The 15,364-nt window shown below is 47.9% G+C and overlaps 1 protein-coding gene across 1 annotated transcript in view; it reads right to left on the bottom strand.

Moving 5' to 3' along the window:
- The window catches only part of PODXL2 (podocalyxin like 2), a 43,367-nt gene extending 34,713 nt beyond the window's left edge, over window positions 1-8,654 (bottom strand). Inside the window, exon 1 of the mRNA XM_032149894.3 lies at window positions 8,551-8,654. Within this exon, the coding sequence (XP_032005785.1) occupies window positions 8,551-8,620 (70 nt within the window). The 5' untranslated portion in view covers window positions 8,621-8,654. The remainder of the gene's footprint in view (window positions 1-8,550) is intronic.
- Between the last annotated feature and the right edge of the window lie 6,710 nt (window positions 8,655-15,364).

Genomic DNA, 15,364 nt, shown 5'->3' on the forward strand with positions numbered 1-15,364 from the left:
GATATGTACTGTGACCTGACTTGACTATAGTACATGGCAATTTTTAGTGATGCTTATAATAAAAATAGGGCTAATATTATTGGTGCCATGTGCTTTGCTGAGCAGGCCCTAAGCTTGATATGTGCCAATACTGTGACTGGCCTCTGAAAAAAATGAGCATTTCAGACTGTCTTGTGAGTCTGGGTATGAGGGAGTCTGTGCACACCGTGCACCACCCAGACAACTCACAGCCAATAACACCACATCCAGCCACAGGGGTGTATTCTGGGTTGTATGGATGGGGGACGGGAAGTAGAGACTCCAGGGGAAGAGAGACAGGCCCTGAGGTCAGAGACAGAAGGATGTTCTATAACAGGGGAGAAAGCCTGGTACCAGGAAATAGGTTACACTCTGGCTTCTCTGGCTGAGTGACTTCACCACCACCAGCCTTGCTCTCCTCCTCTGTGTAATAAGGACAGCAATTCCTACCATGCCTCCAGTGTGAGGGGCACCAAATGAGGTAATTCCTGAGCCATGTGTGAAAGCTGCTCTACAAAGAGCTTCACAAACCAAAATATTCTACAAATATTGTGTTATTATCCAATATAAAAAACAGAGACCTGCGAAGTTCATGGCCTGGGGAAAAAAATATTTAAAAGAGACCATGGTATCTTCAAATACATTAAAACAAAAGGTTGATGTGAATAAGAATATCAGAGTGATTCTACGTGGCCTCAAAGCCAATGCCGGGGCTAAGGAGGCATCAGAGCCTTAGCATCTGACCAGGGCTAGTAAATGTCTGTGCCAACCTCTAAGATCCCGTGAAGCTCTGTCTCTCAATAAGATAATCCACAGGCCCAACTCTCAGCTTTAGAAAGTATCATCATAACTAGAGGGTGGGGCTGGGTGTGGTGGCTCACACCTGTAAATCCCAGCACTTCGGGAGGCCAAGGCGGGCGGATTACTTGAGGTCAAGAGGTCGAGACAGGCCTGGCCAATGTGGCAAAACTAGTCTCTACTAAAACACAAAAACTAGCTGGGCATGGTGGCACACGCATGTAGTCTCCAGCTACTTGGTAGGCTAAGGCAGGAGAATCGCTTGAACCCAGGAGGCGGACGTTGCAGTGAACCAAGATGGTGCCATTGCACTCCAGCCTGGGCGACACAGTGAGACTCTGTCTCAAAAAAATAAAAATAAAAAAAATACCTAAAGGGTGGGCACGCTGTGACCCTGGGCACGTGGGAGCCAATGGCACTGCTGTGTTGCCAATGCCCCTGAGGACTGCTCACAGGAGAATGCCTTCTGCCAAGTCCAAACCAGGAAGCTATCGCCCCATCCGGAATGTCTTCTGCTGTCCTAGGCACCATGTCCACGGACAAAGATTCTGCTTCCAGGCAGGGCCTGGCTCCACGAAGCTGAAGCCATATTCCCAGAGCCTGTGTCTGAATCCCTGACTCAAACAGAGAAACAGCCATCTCATATTTTGTGGTTTCTTTGAGCCAAAGGTATTTAAAAGCCAGAGAAAGCCAAGACAATCAATTTGGGGTCCACTCCCCTTGAAGTTCCCCTTTGTTCCTGGGAGAGGATGAATTAAGGATCTTGGACTCTCTCTAGCTCAGACTTTCCCATGACCTCTTCCACTCTAATTCCCCTTCACATCATAGGGGGACCCTAAGTTACTCTTGGATTTTTTCCTAGCCCGAATATTATAGAAGAAAGCAGTATCTATCCCCTACTAGGTAGATGGGAAAGAGACAGAGTGCCATGTCCTACCCCAAAACAGTATCTTCTTAAGGTTCTTCCTGAGAGGGGTTATCCAATGACACCCCAATTAATAACACACATCTTTGCAACGAGACTTTGTAGCTCCTCCCATCAAGAGATGAAATCTAATTCTCCACTCCTTGAATTTGAGCTACCTTTGTGAGTTGCTACACAAGACTATGCAGAAGTGATGATGTGCCATTTCCAAGGCTAGGCCTCAAGATACCTTGCATGCTTCCATTCTCTCGGGATTCTGCTCAAGGCTAGCCTGCAGAGGAGGAGCCCATGCAGAAGAGAGCCAGGTCAGCTCAGTGTCCTAGCTGAAGTCCCAAAGTGAGAGAGCCAGACAAGACCAGCAAAGGTGATAAACAGCTGATGACAAACTTGAAGGAGTTCAGCTGAGACCAGAACCACCCAGCTGATTGCAGCCTAAATTGCCAAACTACAGAATCATGAGCCAAATAAATGGCTACCGTTTTAATCCAGTGCTTTCAAACTTGAACCAGCATGGAATCACCATGAGGGCTTGTTAAAATAGAGATTTTAAGCCCACCCTAGAGTTCTGAATCCAGCTGGTCTGTGACGGGGCCTAACAATTTGCATTTCTACCAAGTTCCCAGGTGATGCTTCTGGTCCAGGGATCAGATCTTGAGAATTGAGACTCTGAAACCACTAAATTTTGGGGTGATTTATTACACAGAAATAGCCAACTGATACATTAAGAAAAATTATAAATCAAGTTCTCCTTTTGGATCAGAGTAGTGTTTGAATGGTTAAATTCCATTCATCCATCCATCCATTCATTCATTCTTCAACCAAAAAGCCTTTATTAAATGCTTATTTGGACTAGGCATGATCCAAGGCTATGTTGGTACAGAAATAAGAAAGAAAGATAGGGTCCCTGCCCCAAAAGGGTCAGTTTCTACTACAGAGACCAGCAAGAAACAAATCATTATGGAATAGTGTAACAGTGACCATATAACTCTGTTTGAGCTACAGGGTTAGTAGGGCAGGGAAAGAGATCTCAAAGGTAGCTACTAACAGAACTGCTCATGGCACTGTACTAACTGTGCTCAGTACACTGTGAAGGAGAAAGGAGGCTGGAGGAAATAACAACACCGGGATCTCAGGAACATGTGTTCAGTTTCCCTTTCTCTAGGATAGACAACCATGCCACTCAGGGGGGCACATGGCCGAAATGCCCCACACTTCACGATAAAGCAAAACAGCAGGGATGATACAGAAGCATAGGTGTGTAGACATGAGAGACACCTCCATTAGAATTACAGTCCTCATAGTGCTTCATCACTGGAAGAAAAAGAGAGCTCTTTTACAAACCCCTAGCAATTCCCCCCGGAACCATCTGTCCCGCACACTGCCCTCTAATCAGCGCTTCTCAGACTGAAATGTGTGTGTCACCCGAGTCTGCTGACACAGTAGGTGTGACTGATGCTGCTGGTCTGCAGACCACACTTTGAGTTACAAAGCTCAGAGAGGTCTTTTTATTTATTTTTTATTTTTATTTATTTTTTCAGACAGTTTCACTCGTCGCCCAGGCTGGAGTGCAATGGCACGTTCTTGGCTCACTGCAACTTCCGCCTCTCAGGTTCAAGCGATTATCCTGCCTCAGCCTCCCAAGTAGCTGGGATTACAGGCGCCTGCCACCACGCCCAACTAATTTTTTTTTGTATTTTTAGTAGAGACAGAGTTTCACCATGTTGAAACTCCAGGCTGGTCTTGAATTCCTGACCTCAGGTGATCCGCCCGCCTCAGCCTCCCAAAGTGCTGGGATTACAGGTGTGTCACTGTGCCCAGTCAACTTTTTTTTTTTTTTGAGATGGAGTTTCTCTCATTGCCCAGGCTGGAGTGCAATGGCGCGATCTCGGCTCACTGCAACCTTCGCCTGCTGAGTTCAAGCGATTCTCCTGCCTCAGCCTCCCGAGTAGCAGGGATTACAGGCATGTGCCACCACGACCAGCTAATTTTGTATTTTTAGTGGAGACGGGGTGTCGCCACGTTGGCCAGGCTGGTCTCAAACTCCTGACATCAGGTGATCTGCCCACCTCTGCCTCCCAGAGTGCTGGGATTACAGGTGTGAGCCACTGTGCCAGGCAGAGAGGTCTTTTTAAAATGCAAATCTGGTTCTATCATTCTATCATACAGGTCAGATCCTTTGAAAAGGCGAGAAGGCGCTCATAAACTGACCATTACCTCCCCTCCCCTCTCTGTACCCACCTTCCCCAAACATACTCTTAGGCTTCAGACAAACTGACTACCCACAATTTCCAGAACAAAGCCGCCTCTTTCGCCTTCTGGGTCTTTGCACATGCTCTTCTGCTTGAACATCCGTATCTCCCCATCTCTGTCCTGTCCCACCACCCACCTGCTAATTCTCACTCCTGCCTCCAGTCTCAGCTTCCGAGAAGCTTTCTGTGGCCACTCCAAGTCTGGACGAGACACCACTCCTCTCTATCACAGCCTTCTCAACAAACTACTCTCACTCCACTTTTCTCACCAAATTGTAACAGACCTTCATATAGCCTCCATTGTAAATGAGGAGTCCCTTGTGTCAATTCCACCCTGGAATTCCAGTGCCTAGTACAACCTTTTACACACAATGGGGACTCAATAAAGGTTTGAATAAATAATTAGTAGTCTAATCCAACCCTCTTGTTTTACAAATGAAATAACTGAGGCCTAGTGGGATTAAGGTCAAACAGCTAGTTAATAGAGGAGCTGAAATTAGCTGGTTTCTCCCCCACAAAAACGTCTTGTGGATGCTCCAGGAGGAAGAATGGAAAGCAATTACTTGTGGAGCTGGGTACCTTCCTTCCTCCAAAGGATACGTGAAGGAAGAGAATATGTAAAACAGCTTAAATATTTCATGCGCTTTAAGGGCCAGGGAAAGAAGCCAGAGCTAAAAACTAGAAGATACCCCTTTCCAAACACTCTGCCCAGGGTCCCCACAACCAATCCAGTCAACTGAAGGAAACTCTTCTCTTGAAAAAGACCAAATTAGTAAAGTGATTCGCAATGTTTTCATGAACAAGAATCCCTTTATTTACATTTACATGTGGCCCCTGTGTTTGGAAATGTTTCATCTATAAACTGTACTTATTTAATAGTTATTTTCTAATTTTTGAAAAGTGAATCAGAATCATGTAGTACTGCCAATCAGATGTGATACCAATTATAATTGAACTTTGGTTTCAGGTGGGCTGTGCTCTTATTAGAGGTAAAATTTCTATTCGACTCCCGATTACAAAGAAAAATATAGTCACTCCTGAGCTCCTATTCTGTGCCAAACAGTGTGTTAGGCCCTTCCTGGAGGTGCAACAAGAGACAGATGAACAAGAGACAGGCTTTGCCCTCAGGAAAATTACCAACTCTTGGGAAGTGGAACCCTAAGTTCTTTAGGGGATATGAGCCGATGTAGCAGACTGCTTTGCAAAAGCAGTATCCCCAGGGCTGGCAGGGAGCCAAAATACAAGAAACAAATCTGGAAAAACTCATTCATGCATTCTAGGAAGAAAAAAGTCAACTGATGGAAAATGTTTATAATAATTAAATAATACACATTGTATAGGTTCCCAGGGCACCCGGGCAGCCTGCCTTTGAGAGGTCCATGAACTGGAGATCTTTATCTGCATGCTCCAACCTCCAGCAGGTATGCTGGGAAAGATATTACTTCAGCCTTGTTAGAAAAGGGTAAACTGATTCTCCGTAAGAATTTTGAAATTCACTCTCTACAAAACCACTGAAGGATTAAACACGGGTTGTCTCTCAAACCTTGGCACTCTCTCTCAGAGCTGAACTGTGGCATGGCAGGGAGAGACTGTGGCATGGCAAGGGGAGGCTGCTGCCGTCTACACCCTACTCTGGCTCCTCGGACTGGCTTGGAACTCAAAAAGACTACTCTGCCCTCTCCAGGTCAGTGTGCCCAGAGGAGCCTGTTTCCTTCCCCACTCTGGGGGATAAAACACTTTCTAGTCAGTCCAGCTCTCTGTGCACAGGACTGTGCTCTGGTGTGTTTGCTAGGCCTCTTCCCTGTCATTTCCATGGCTCCAGTCGGCCCCCACCTCTCTGAGCTCTCCCACCTGTCAAGCCAGGAACCCACAACCTTCTTCTAACATCTCTCCCTTTCCTTCTTTGTCTTCCCTTCCCAATGGTCTAATAGGAATTGGCAAAGATTTTGAAAACCCTACTGAAGAAAAAGGAATCTGGTATTTTCCCGGTTTTTCATTCCTTTTCCAGTAAACAGTTTCATTTTCTTAAAGTTATTTTTCCCTCTAATGACTGTTTTGTCTTTACATAAACCTTGGTATTTTCAAAGGCCTTGGCAATGGGTATTTATTTAAGTAATTACAAGAGGTTACTTCTTTTCAAACTTGCCCACCATAAGATGACACCAAAATAGTAGCTGAGACCTAGCTATTCTGTGTATAATTAGTTTTGCACTTAATAATTAATCTGCCTTAACTGAGACCCCACCTGACTTAAAATTTCAGAATTACACTCTGCGTGTGATTGATTTCCTTTTTCTCTCTAGCACCTATAATTTTCTGTTACATCATCACACCCAACAGAGGAGAGAGAAAAAGATGGCACATGAAAAGGATTAGGGGATCAGCCTCAAATAACTGAAAATCTGACCCAAACAAACACAGAAAGAGGGAAAGGAAGCAGGCTGACATTTGGGGAGGTGAAAAAAACAAGACCCCAGCGATCCTCATATTTTATCTTACCTTTCCAAATCAGTCCCTGCGATCTGCTCCCGGTGCAAACCTCCTTTCTGATTTCCACCATCAGCTACACCCCACCTCTCCCTTAAGCAGGGGCTTTGAAGTCCAGTCTCCCTAAGCCCTTGGCAGACACCAACATCGGAGGGGCCCTGCAGCATCTGTCACACAGCCCCTCACCCTTGAGTGTCAGCGACAACAGGAACTGCTGAGCACAGTCACGCTACCTCCACTCTGTAAGCACCTGAGTAACAATGCTGACAGGTCCCTGAAGGGCTTCCACACAAAGGTGTGTAAGAAAGAGACACACTGCTAGACACACGTACATGCCCTCCAAGCATGGGGTAAGAAGTGCGTCATGAAGAGCACGCACTGGAGAGAGGAGCGGGGAGGCAGGCTGCCCACAGTCCTCACAGCTGGTCACATAAGCACATGGGCAGTTACAGCAGGGCCTGGGTCCATGAGGACGTTGCTGGCCAGTTCTGGTTTACGACTGTCACACGAAGAAATAGCAGACCAATCAATTGATGTTTATTTGTTGAATGTCGCCTTCTTCCAAAGAGGATTTAAGGCGTGAAAGAATACAGGTGGGTTTGTGTGAGTGTCTGAGCCAACACTGATGGACATGTTTTTCTGTGCACACCACCCAGGGCCTTTCTTCATCCCTAGACTGACTGGAGAAAATGTACCCTCCCTGATCTGAGCCTTCCCATGACATGCACAGGAATGTGTGAGGGACCACTTTCTCCTCCCAGCCATTTACCCTGGGATTCTGCCACTCTGAGTCCCAGGTTCATGGCCCACCTCAGGCAAAGACTGTTCCTCGCTTCCCATAAAGACCTTTCATTAGTTTCTCTTTCACTCACACACATCTGGACAAAAAGTGCCTGTGTCTCCATGGGCCAGCTGCGTGGGAAATGTCCTGTGCACACTCCTACATGCACATACACACATCATACTAGGGTGCTATTTTGACGTGTGCATCAGAAGTGAAGTTACAGCTGGCTGAGTGTGCACAGGCACACATGCACACTTGCTCATCAGGGTATTCATCCAGCAGCACCAGTCACACCTTTACACCGTAACACACTCCCTCTGCTGTGCCAGTGTGTGCAGGAGCCGCTCAGCTATGACCTTATTTGACCCACCTTTGCAGACAGCCCTTCTCCCCGCCATTTTCATAGTGGCCGCCTGCCTCATGGGCTGTCACACCCCATGCCCACCTCCCTACACACTCCCTCCACTAAATCCCCGTCTGCGCTGGAAGCCATCAGGAGGCCCGTCTCTTTCTCTCTCAGGCAGACACATCCCTTTCACACCTGTGCCACACCCCCAGCCCGCCACGCACCCACACAGCCCGCCGCCCGGCGTGGCTGCTGAATGGAAACCACACATCTGAGTCTCACACCTCCCTCGTGTGTGAGCTGCGTGGGAGCCTCCCGCCGTGTGCTGTCACGGGCCTTCCGTGGCTGTACGCCCGTTTTTGTCAGCTCCTAATAGAGTCGCCCAGAACAGTGGAGAATACCCATTCACCGTGACACACTCACACTCCCTCCCGGCAACGCCACGCGTAAACAGCCACCCGCGCCTCAGCGTACCCGCCCCACACTCCGCAGGCGGCCCCTGGGACCTTCACAATGCGGCCTCCTCCCCGCGTGGCTGTCACACACGCCTCCTCCCCCGAGTGCGCAGGCACACAATGCACTCGCACACACACATGCACACGCACACACATGCACACCCACACGTGCGCGCCCCCCCCCGGCCCGCGAGGCAGCAGCCTGCGCACCTGCCCCTGCGAGCCGCGGCGTGGGGGCCACCGTGCTGTGTCCCAGCTTCACCGCCACGCCTCGGTCGGGGGTCGCCCCGCACGCCAGGCGCCCGCCGCTGCCCCCACGCACCCACTTCTCGTGCGCGTGTGTCGGGGCGGCGCCGCGGCCCGGCCAGGACACGCGCGCTCCCGGCGGCGCCGCACGCTGGCCCCTTTGTTGGCGGCCCGGGGAGCTGTCCAGCACCGCGCCCACGCCGCCGCCCGCCCGCCCGCGCCCGGGACCGGAGCGCACTCACCCCCAGCCAGCAGAAGCAGCAGCGGCGGCAGCACCGGCGGCAGCCGGGCGGCCCGCAGCAGCCGGCCCATGGTGCAGCCGTCGCCGCCCGCAGCCGCAGCGGCGTTGGTCCGCGTGGCCGTCACTCACGCCCGGCCCCACCCGGCCGCGTGCCGCGGGCGCGCCCCCGCGGAGACGAAGCGGACGCGCGGGCGGCCGCCCCTCCGCCCGTCCCCCGCACCAGGCCGGCCAATCAGCACCGCCGAGGCTCGGGGGCTTGGCCCGGCCGCCCACAGACCCGGGCCTCGCACCTCGCGCCCGGGTGCCGCTCTCTCCCTGCGCGGTCACCCGTTCCCTGGGAAGCAGAGTGGGCAGCTGCGGCAGATGGGACTGATGGGACGAGGACGACGCGTGGAAATGACTGTGAGGGTGGACAGAGGCCTTGGGGTAAGGAAAGACTTCTCAGGGTACTTAGATTGGGTGAGCCCTGAAGGAGAACCTGAAAGCAAAGAACTGGACTTTAGAGCCAGGCAGTCTGGTTCAGGATCAGATTGGTTCCGAGACCTTGAGTAAATTTCTTCTCACCTGTGGGCCCCACTTGCCCCATTTGCTAACTGGGGGGTTTTAGATTATGAGAGAGGTGCTGACTTCTCTAACATGTGCTCCCTTTTGGCAACTGAAGATCCTTAATATGCCACGCACTGTAGTGGTAAATAAAACAGGCACATCCCTCGTCCTCATAGTTTAGGCTAGTAGAGAAAACAGACTGAAAAACAAAATGGACACACATACGGTCCTATGATTGCAATTGGTAGTCGGTCTGTTAAGGAGTATAAGGGGCTGGGAGACAGCACAGAGGTGAACCTTATGCTTGCCTTCCTCAAGAAACAGCGTTTAAGGTAAGCTGGCTGGCATCTGGAAGGATGAGTGGGTATTAGGTAGGAGATTGGGTTTGGGAGAGAACGTACAAGGCAGAGGGAAAAGCCCACTGATAGAGTTCCTGAGTTAGAAAGAAACTCAGCCTCTTTAAAGGAGAGAAAAACCCCGACTACCGTTTTAGAATTACTGCAGCTTAAATATACAGCAACCACAATTTTGTGGAATGTTATTTTATATATAGCATATTAGGAAAACACTTCTTTAAAATAACAAATCGTTATTGGAATATGCTTTTTCAAAGTATATCCTCACCCCCCTATGCAGGGGTATAGCATCAGACATTGGAGATGATCTCACGGGACTCTTCCAGACTGAATATTAATACTTAGGAGAAATAGGAGTTTGGGTGGAGGAGCATAGGGAAGAAATGGGTTCCAGGCAAAAGAAAGAACATGAGCAAAATGTAGCACCTTTTATTTGATGGGTGTTAGGGGTACTAGAAAAGTGGCTGTCAGCTGGGCTTGGAAAAGAGAAATCCAGGGTTTGTCTAGACTCAGCTTCCCTCCTCTTTCCTCCTCTGAGGATGAAAGGAGCATCCCTTTGTTTTTTTGTTTTGTTTTGTTTTGTTTTTCTGTTACAAGAAACAAAGATCTTAGAAGCAAACAAGAAATGGAAGGAAATGTCCTCAATTCCATTAAAGGTATCTCCCAGAAACCTTTATTATCATACTTAATGGTGAAACCATACTTAATGATGAAACATTAGAAACATTCTCTTTTCAGTGAATGGAACAAAAGAATCCTCACTACCCCCACAATGATTGAATATTCTATAAGGGACACTGCAACAAGGCCTGATAGAAGAAATGGGATGAAAGTATTGGGGGAAAACTTGGTAAAACTCATTATTTGCAGGTTTATCTACAAAATGCAAGATCATCAGTTGGCAAAATAATTGAAAACCAATGAGTTCAGCAAGATTGCTGGATACAAGATAACATACAGAAATCAATAGCTTTTCTGTGTATCCTCAATAACCACTTAGAAAATGTAGTAGGAGAAAAGATCGCAATCACAGCAACAATTATTAAAAACTGGAATAAACCAAACCAGATATGTAAGCTCCAAATGAAGAAAACTCTAAAACTGCCAGGGGTGGTGGCATGTGCCTGGAATCCCAGCTACTTGGGGGAGACTGAGGTAGGAGGATGGATCACTTGAGGCTAGGGGTTTGAAACCAGCTTTGGCAACGTGGTGAGACCCCCATCTCTAAGTAAATCAATTAGCCAGGTGTGGTGGTGCATGTCTGTAGTCCTACCTACTTGGGAGGCTGAGGTGGGAGGATCACTTGAGCCCAAGAATTCAAGACCAACCTGGGCGACAAAGCAAGACGCCATCTCTATGAAAAATTTTAAAATTAGCCAGGCATGGTGGCACACACCTGTAGTCCTAGTTACATAGGAGGCTGAGGTGGGAGGACCACTTGAGCACACAAGTTCAAGGCTGCAGTGAGCTATGATTGTGCCACTGCACTTCAGCCTTGGTGACAGAGTGAGACTCTGTCTCAAAAAAAGAAAAAAAAATTAACTGAAGGCAATCCTCAGAATGAGAAGAAACGTTTGGAAATCATGTATCTAGAATATACAAAGAATTTTTACAAGTCAGTAATAAAGACAACTCAATTTTTTAAAATGGACAAAAATCTGAATATACATTCCTCCAAATGTCAATAAGCACATGAAAACATGCTCAACCTCATTAACCATCAGATAAATGCAAATCAAAATCACAATAAGAAACCACTTCTCAGGCTGGTTACGGTGGTTCACGCCTGTAATCCCAGCACTTTGGGAGGCTGGGCCGGGTGGATAGCTTGAGGTCAGGAGTTGGATACCAGCCTTGCTAACATGGCAAAACCCCATCTCTACCAAAAATACAAAAATTACTCAGGCATGGTGGTGCATGACTGTAATCCCAGCTACTCAGGAGGCTGAGGCATGAGAATTGCTTGAACCCAGGGGGCGGAGGTTGCAGTGAGCTGAGATCGCACCACTGCACTCCAGCCTGGGTGACAAAATGAGACTGTCTCAAAAAAAAGGAAACCACTTCGCGTCTCACTAAGGTGGGTGGCTAGAATTAAAAAGAGAGACCACGTGTTATATAGGATATGGAGAAAGAACCCTCCTCGTGCACTGCTGATGGGAATGTAAAACGGTGCAGCTGCTTTGGACATAGGCAGTTTCTCAAAAGATTAAGCATAGAGTTACCATATGACCTCATAATTCCACTCCTAATACATACCTAAGAGCATAGAAAACATATGTCTAGTCAAATACATTACAGGAATGTTCATAGCAGCATTAGTCATAATAATCAAAAGGTGGAAACAACCCAAATTCTCATCAACTGATGAATGCATAAATAAAATGTAGCATACCCATACAATGGAATGTTGGTCAGCAATACAAAGAAATAAAGTACTGACACATGCTACAACATGGATGAACCTTGAAAACATTATTCTAAGTGAAAGAAGCCCATCACAAAAGACTACATGTTATATGATTCAATTTTTATGAAATGTCCAGAATACGTAAATCTTTAGCAATAGAAAGCAGATTAGTGGTTGCCTAGGGCTGGTGGGGAAGGGAGGAAGAGGAGTAACTGCTAATGGGTATGTTTTTTGGGGGGAAGGAGGGGGTGATGAAAATGTTTTAAAAGTGTGATAATTTGCACAACTGCAAATACGCTAAAACCATTGAGTTGTACATTTTTAAATTAATTAATTTATTTATTTTTGAGACGGAGTCTCGCTCTGTTGCCCAGGCTGGAGTGCAGTCATGTGATCTTGGCTCACTACAACCTCCGCCTCCCAGGTTCAAGCGATTCTCCTGCCTCAGACTCCTGAGTAGCTGGGATTACAGGTGTGTGCTGCCACACCCGGCCAAGTTGTACATTTTAAATTATGTGGTATGTAAACTATATCTCAATAAACCTGCCACACCCGGCCAAGTTGTACATTTTAAATTATGTGGTATGTAAACTATATCTCAATAAACCTGTAAAAAACACAAGACCCAAGCTCACATTTTATCTTGGGGTTTTTTTTTTCTTTGAGACAGGGTCTGGATCTGTCACCAAGGCTGGAGTGCCAGGGCACCATCATAGCTCACTGCAGCCTCGATCTCCCAGGCTCAAGTGATCCTCCTGCTTCAGCTCCTGGAGTAGCTGGGATTACAGGTTTGTGCCACCATGCCCAGCTAACTGTTGTATTTTTTGTAGAGATGGGGTCTCACTATGTTTCCCAGGCTGGGCTCCAGTGATCCGCCCACATTGGCCCCCCAAAGTGCTAGGATTATAGGCATGAGCCAACTCGCTGGCATATATTATCTTTAACATACAAACACACACACACACACACACACACACACACAATGTAATATCGTTATATTTTAAATGTTTAATATATGTATCACATCCTTTAGAATCTTGTTTTTTCACTCAATTATCTTTCAAATTAATCCATTAATAAATTCTATCGCATGAATAAAAAAAATCTAATTTTCCAGTCTTAGAGTAAACACCAATGGAAAAGCCTCACTGTGGTCCTGTATACCTTGTTGGCTGTCCCATTTCACACGCCCCTTGGAGCCAAACTTCTCACACGTTTTCTCCATGTGCAGTTTCTACCTCCTCACCTCCCGTTTATTCTACCCGCACTCCAACCTGGCTTCCACTGTCACCAAGGGATTGAAACTGCTGGACGAGGCCACACAGCAACTCCCACATTACCACAAAGCTTATATTTCAAAGGTGCACATCTAAACTGGGATGTCTGGCCGGGCACAGTGGCTCACACCTGTAATCCCAGCACTCTGGGAGGCAGAGGTGGGTGGATCACCTGAGGTCAGGAGTTTGAGACCAGCCTGGCCAACATGGTGAAACCCCATCTCTACTAAAAATACAAAAAAAAAGAAAAAATTAGCTGGGCATGGTGGCACAGGGCTATAATCCAAGCTACTCAGGAGGTTGAGGCAGGAGAATTGCTTGAACCGGGGAGGCAGAGGTTGCTGTGAGCTGAGATCGTGCCACTGCACTCCTGGGCAACAGAGCAAGCCTGGGCGACAGAGCAAGACTCCGTCTCTAAATAAATAAATAAATAAATAAAAATAAGGACGTCTGAAGGTTGATGACATCATTATAAATGTTTACATTTTTTCCTCAGAAGCACAAAAAATGGTGCTTCTTATCTTCAGTGGCATGGTAGTGGGCAGGTTTGTCATTTTTCACCTGATCTTTCAGCTACATTGGGCCAACTGACCTCAATCTTCTGGAAATGTCTTCTTCTCCTGGCTTCCAGACACCCTTCTCCCCTGGCTTTTCTGCCACATTTTCCTCCTGTCTCCTTTGCTGTTTCAAATGATAGGTGTCACATAGCCTTCCAGATCATTTCTTTTTTTTTTTTTTTTTGAGATGGAGTCTCTTGCTCCGTCGCCCAGGCTGGAGTGCAGTGGCGTGATCTCGGCTCACTGCACCCTCTGCCTCCCAGGTTCAAGCAATTCTCCTGCCTCAGCCTCCCAAATAGCTGGGATTACAGGTGCACACCACCACGCCCAGCTAATTTTTTTGTTTTTTTAGTAGAGACGGGGTTTCACCATGTTGACCAGGCTGGTCTTGAACTCCTGACCCTGTGATCTGCCCACCTCAGCCTCTCAAAGTGCTGGGATTACAGGTGTGAGCCACTGCACCCAGCCCGGATCATTTCTCTATGCACTCTGGGGGTGATGGCACTTAGCCCCACAGTGGCAGCTGTGATGACTGCACCTCATGCCCACACCTCTGCTCAGTGGCCCTGCCTCAGTGGTAGCTATGATGACCACTCCTCATGCCCACACCTCTGCTCAGTGGTCGACTCAACCTGCCTGCAGACTTCACATTTCTACTTGGATGCCTAAAAGGCCTGTCTAGCCAACATGTCTGAAATGAAACTCCTGGCTTTCTCTACTAAACTTCAACCTACTTCCCCAGCCACAGACCTGGTCATCCAGGGTTTTTCCTTTTTGCCCCACTCCTCATCCAGTGATGAGTGATTTTACTCATCACTACCTCGTCTAATCTACCTGCAAAATACACCTATGTCCACTTTCCCCCATCTCCATCACCCAAGTCTCCACTCTTCCATCCTTTCTCCTCTCAGTATGATTTGGTGGCCAGCCAGCTCTCCAAGACCGCTGGACCGCTGCTGTCCTGAACACCCTCTTGCTGGCTGCCTGCTGTGGCAGACTAGAGCCTCCTTAGAGCACAAGTCCTGTGTGACTTGCCTGACTCTGGCCTCAATCCTTGCCCCGCCCTATGCTTCAGCCCGTTTTCCTGTGGCCGGCACCTTTTTCTTTAAAAAGTAACTCCAGGCTGAGCATGGTGGCGCAGGCTTGTAATCCCAGCACTTTGGGAGACCAAGATGGGAGGATCGCTTGAGCCCAGTTCAAGACCAGCCTGGGCAACACAGTGAGACCTCATCTCTACCAAAAACTTAAATTAGCCAGGCGTAGTGGTGCATGCCCGTATTCCAGGCTACTCAGGACGATTGCTTGAGCCCGGGAGGTCGATGCTGCAGTGAGCTATGATTGCACCACTGCACTCTAGCCTGGGCAACTGAGAACTTACTTCAAAAAAAAAAAAAAAAGTTTAAGAAGGGAAAACTTGGACAAGACATGTCAGAATCCCATCTGGGAACTGCAATCCCTCCGGCAGCCCATCAGCATCTCTGGGTGAGGTGGTGGATGGTACTGCCCCACTGGGGGGTGGGCTACACCACCTGTAGTCCTTCTATACACATGTCTAACTAGGATTTCCACGGATTCCACTTAGATATCACAGAGGCAGTGACTGCAAACCAAGTTCAACGGGGAGATCCATATCACTTTTGCTTTCTCTACATCCACAAACCAAACAGCTTTT

This window comes from Hylobates moloch, unplaced genomic scaffold (genome assembly GCF_009828535.3).
Source record: "Hylobates moloch isolate HMO894 unplaced genomic scaffold, HMol_V3 SCAFFOLD_4, whole genome shotgun sequence".
Lineage (NCBI taxonomy): Eukaryota > Metazoa > Chordata > Mammalia > Primates > Hylobatidae > Hylobates > Hylobates moloch.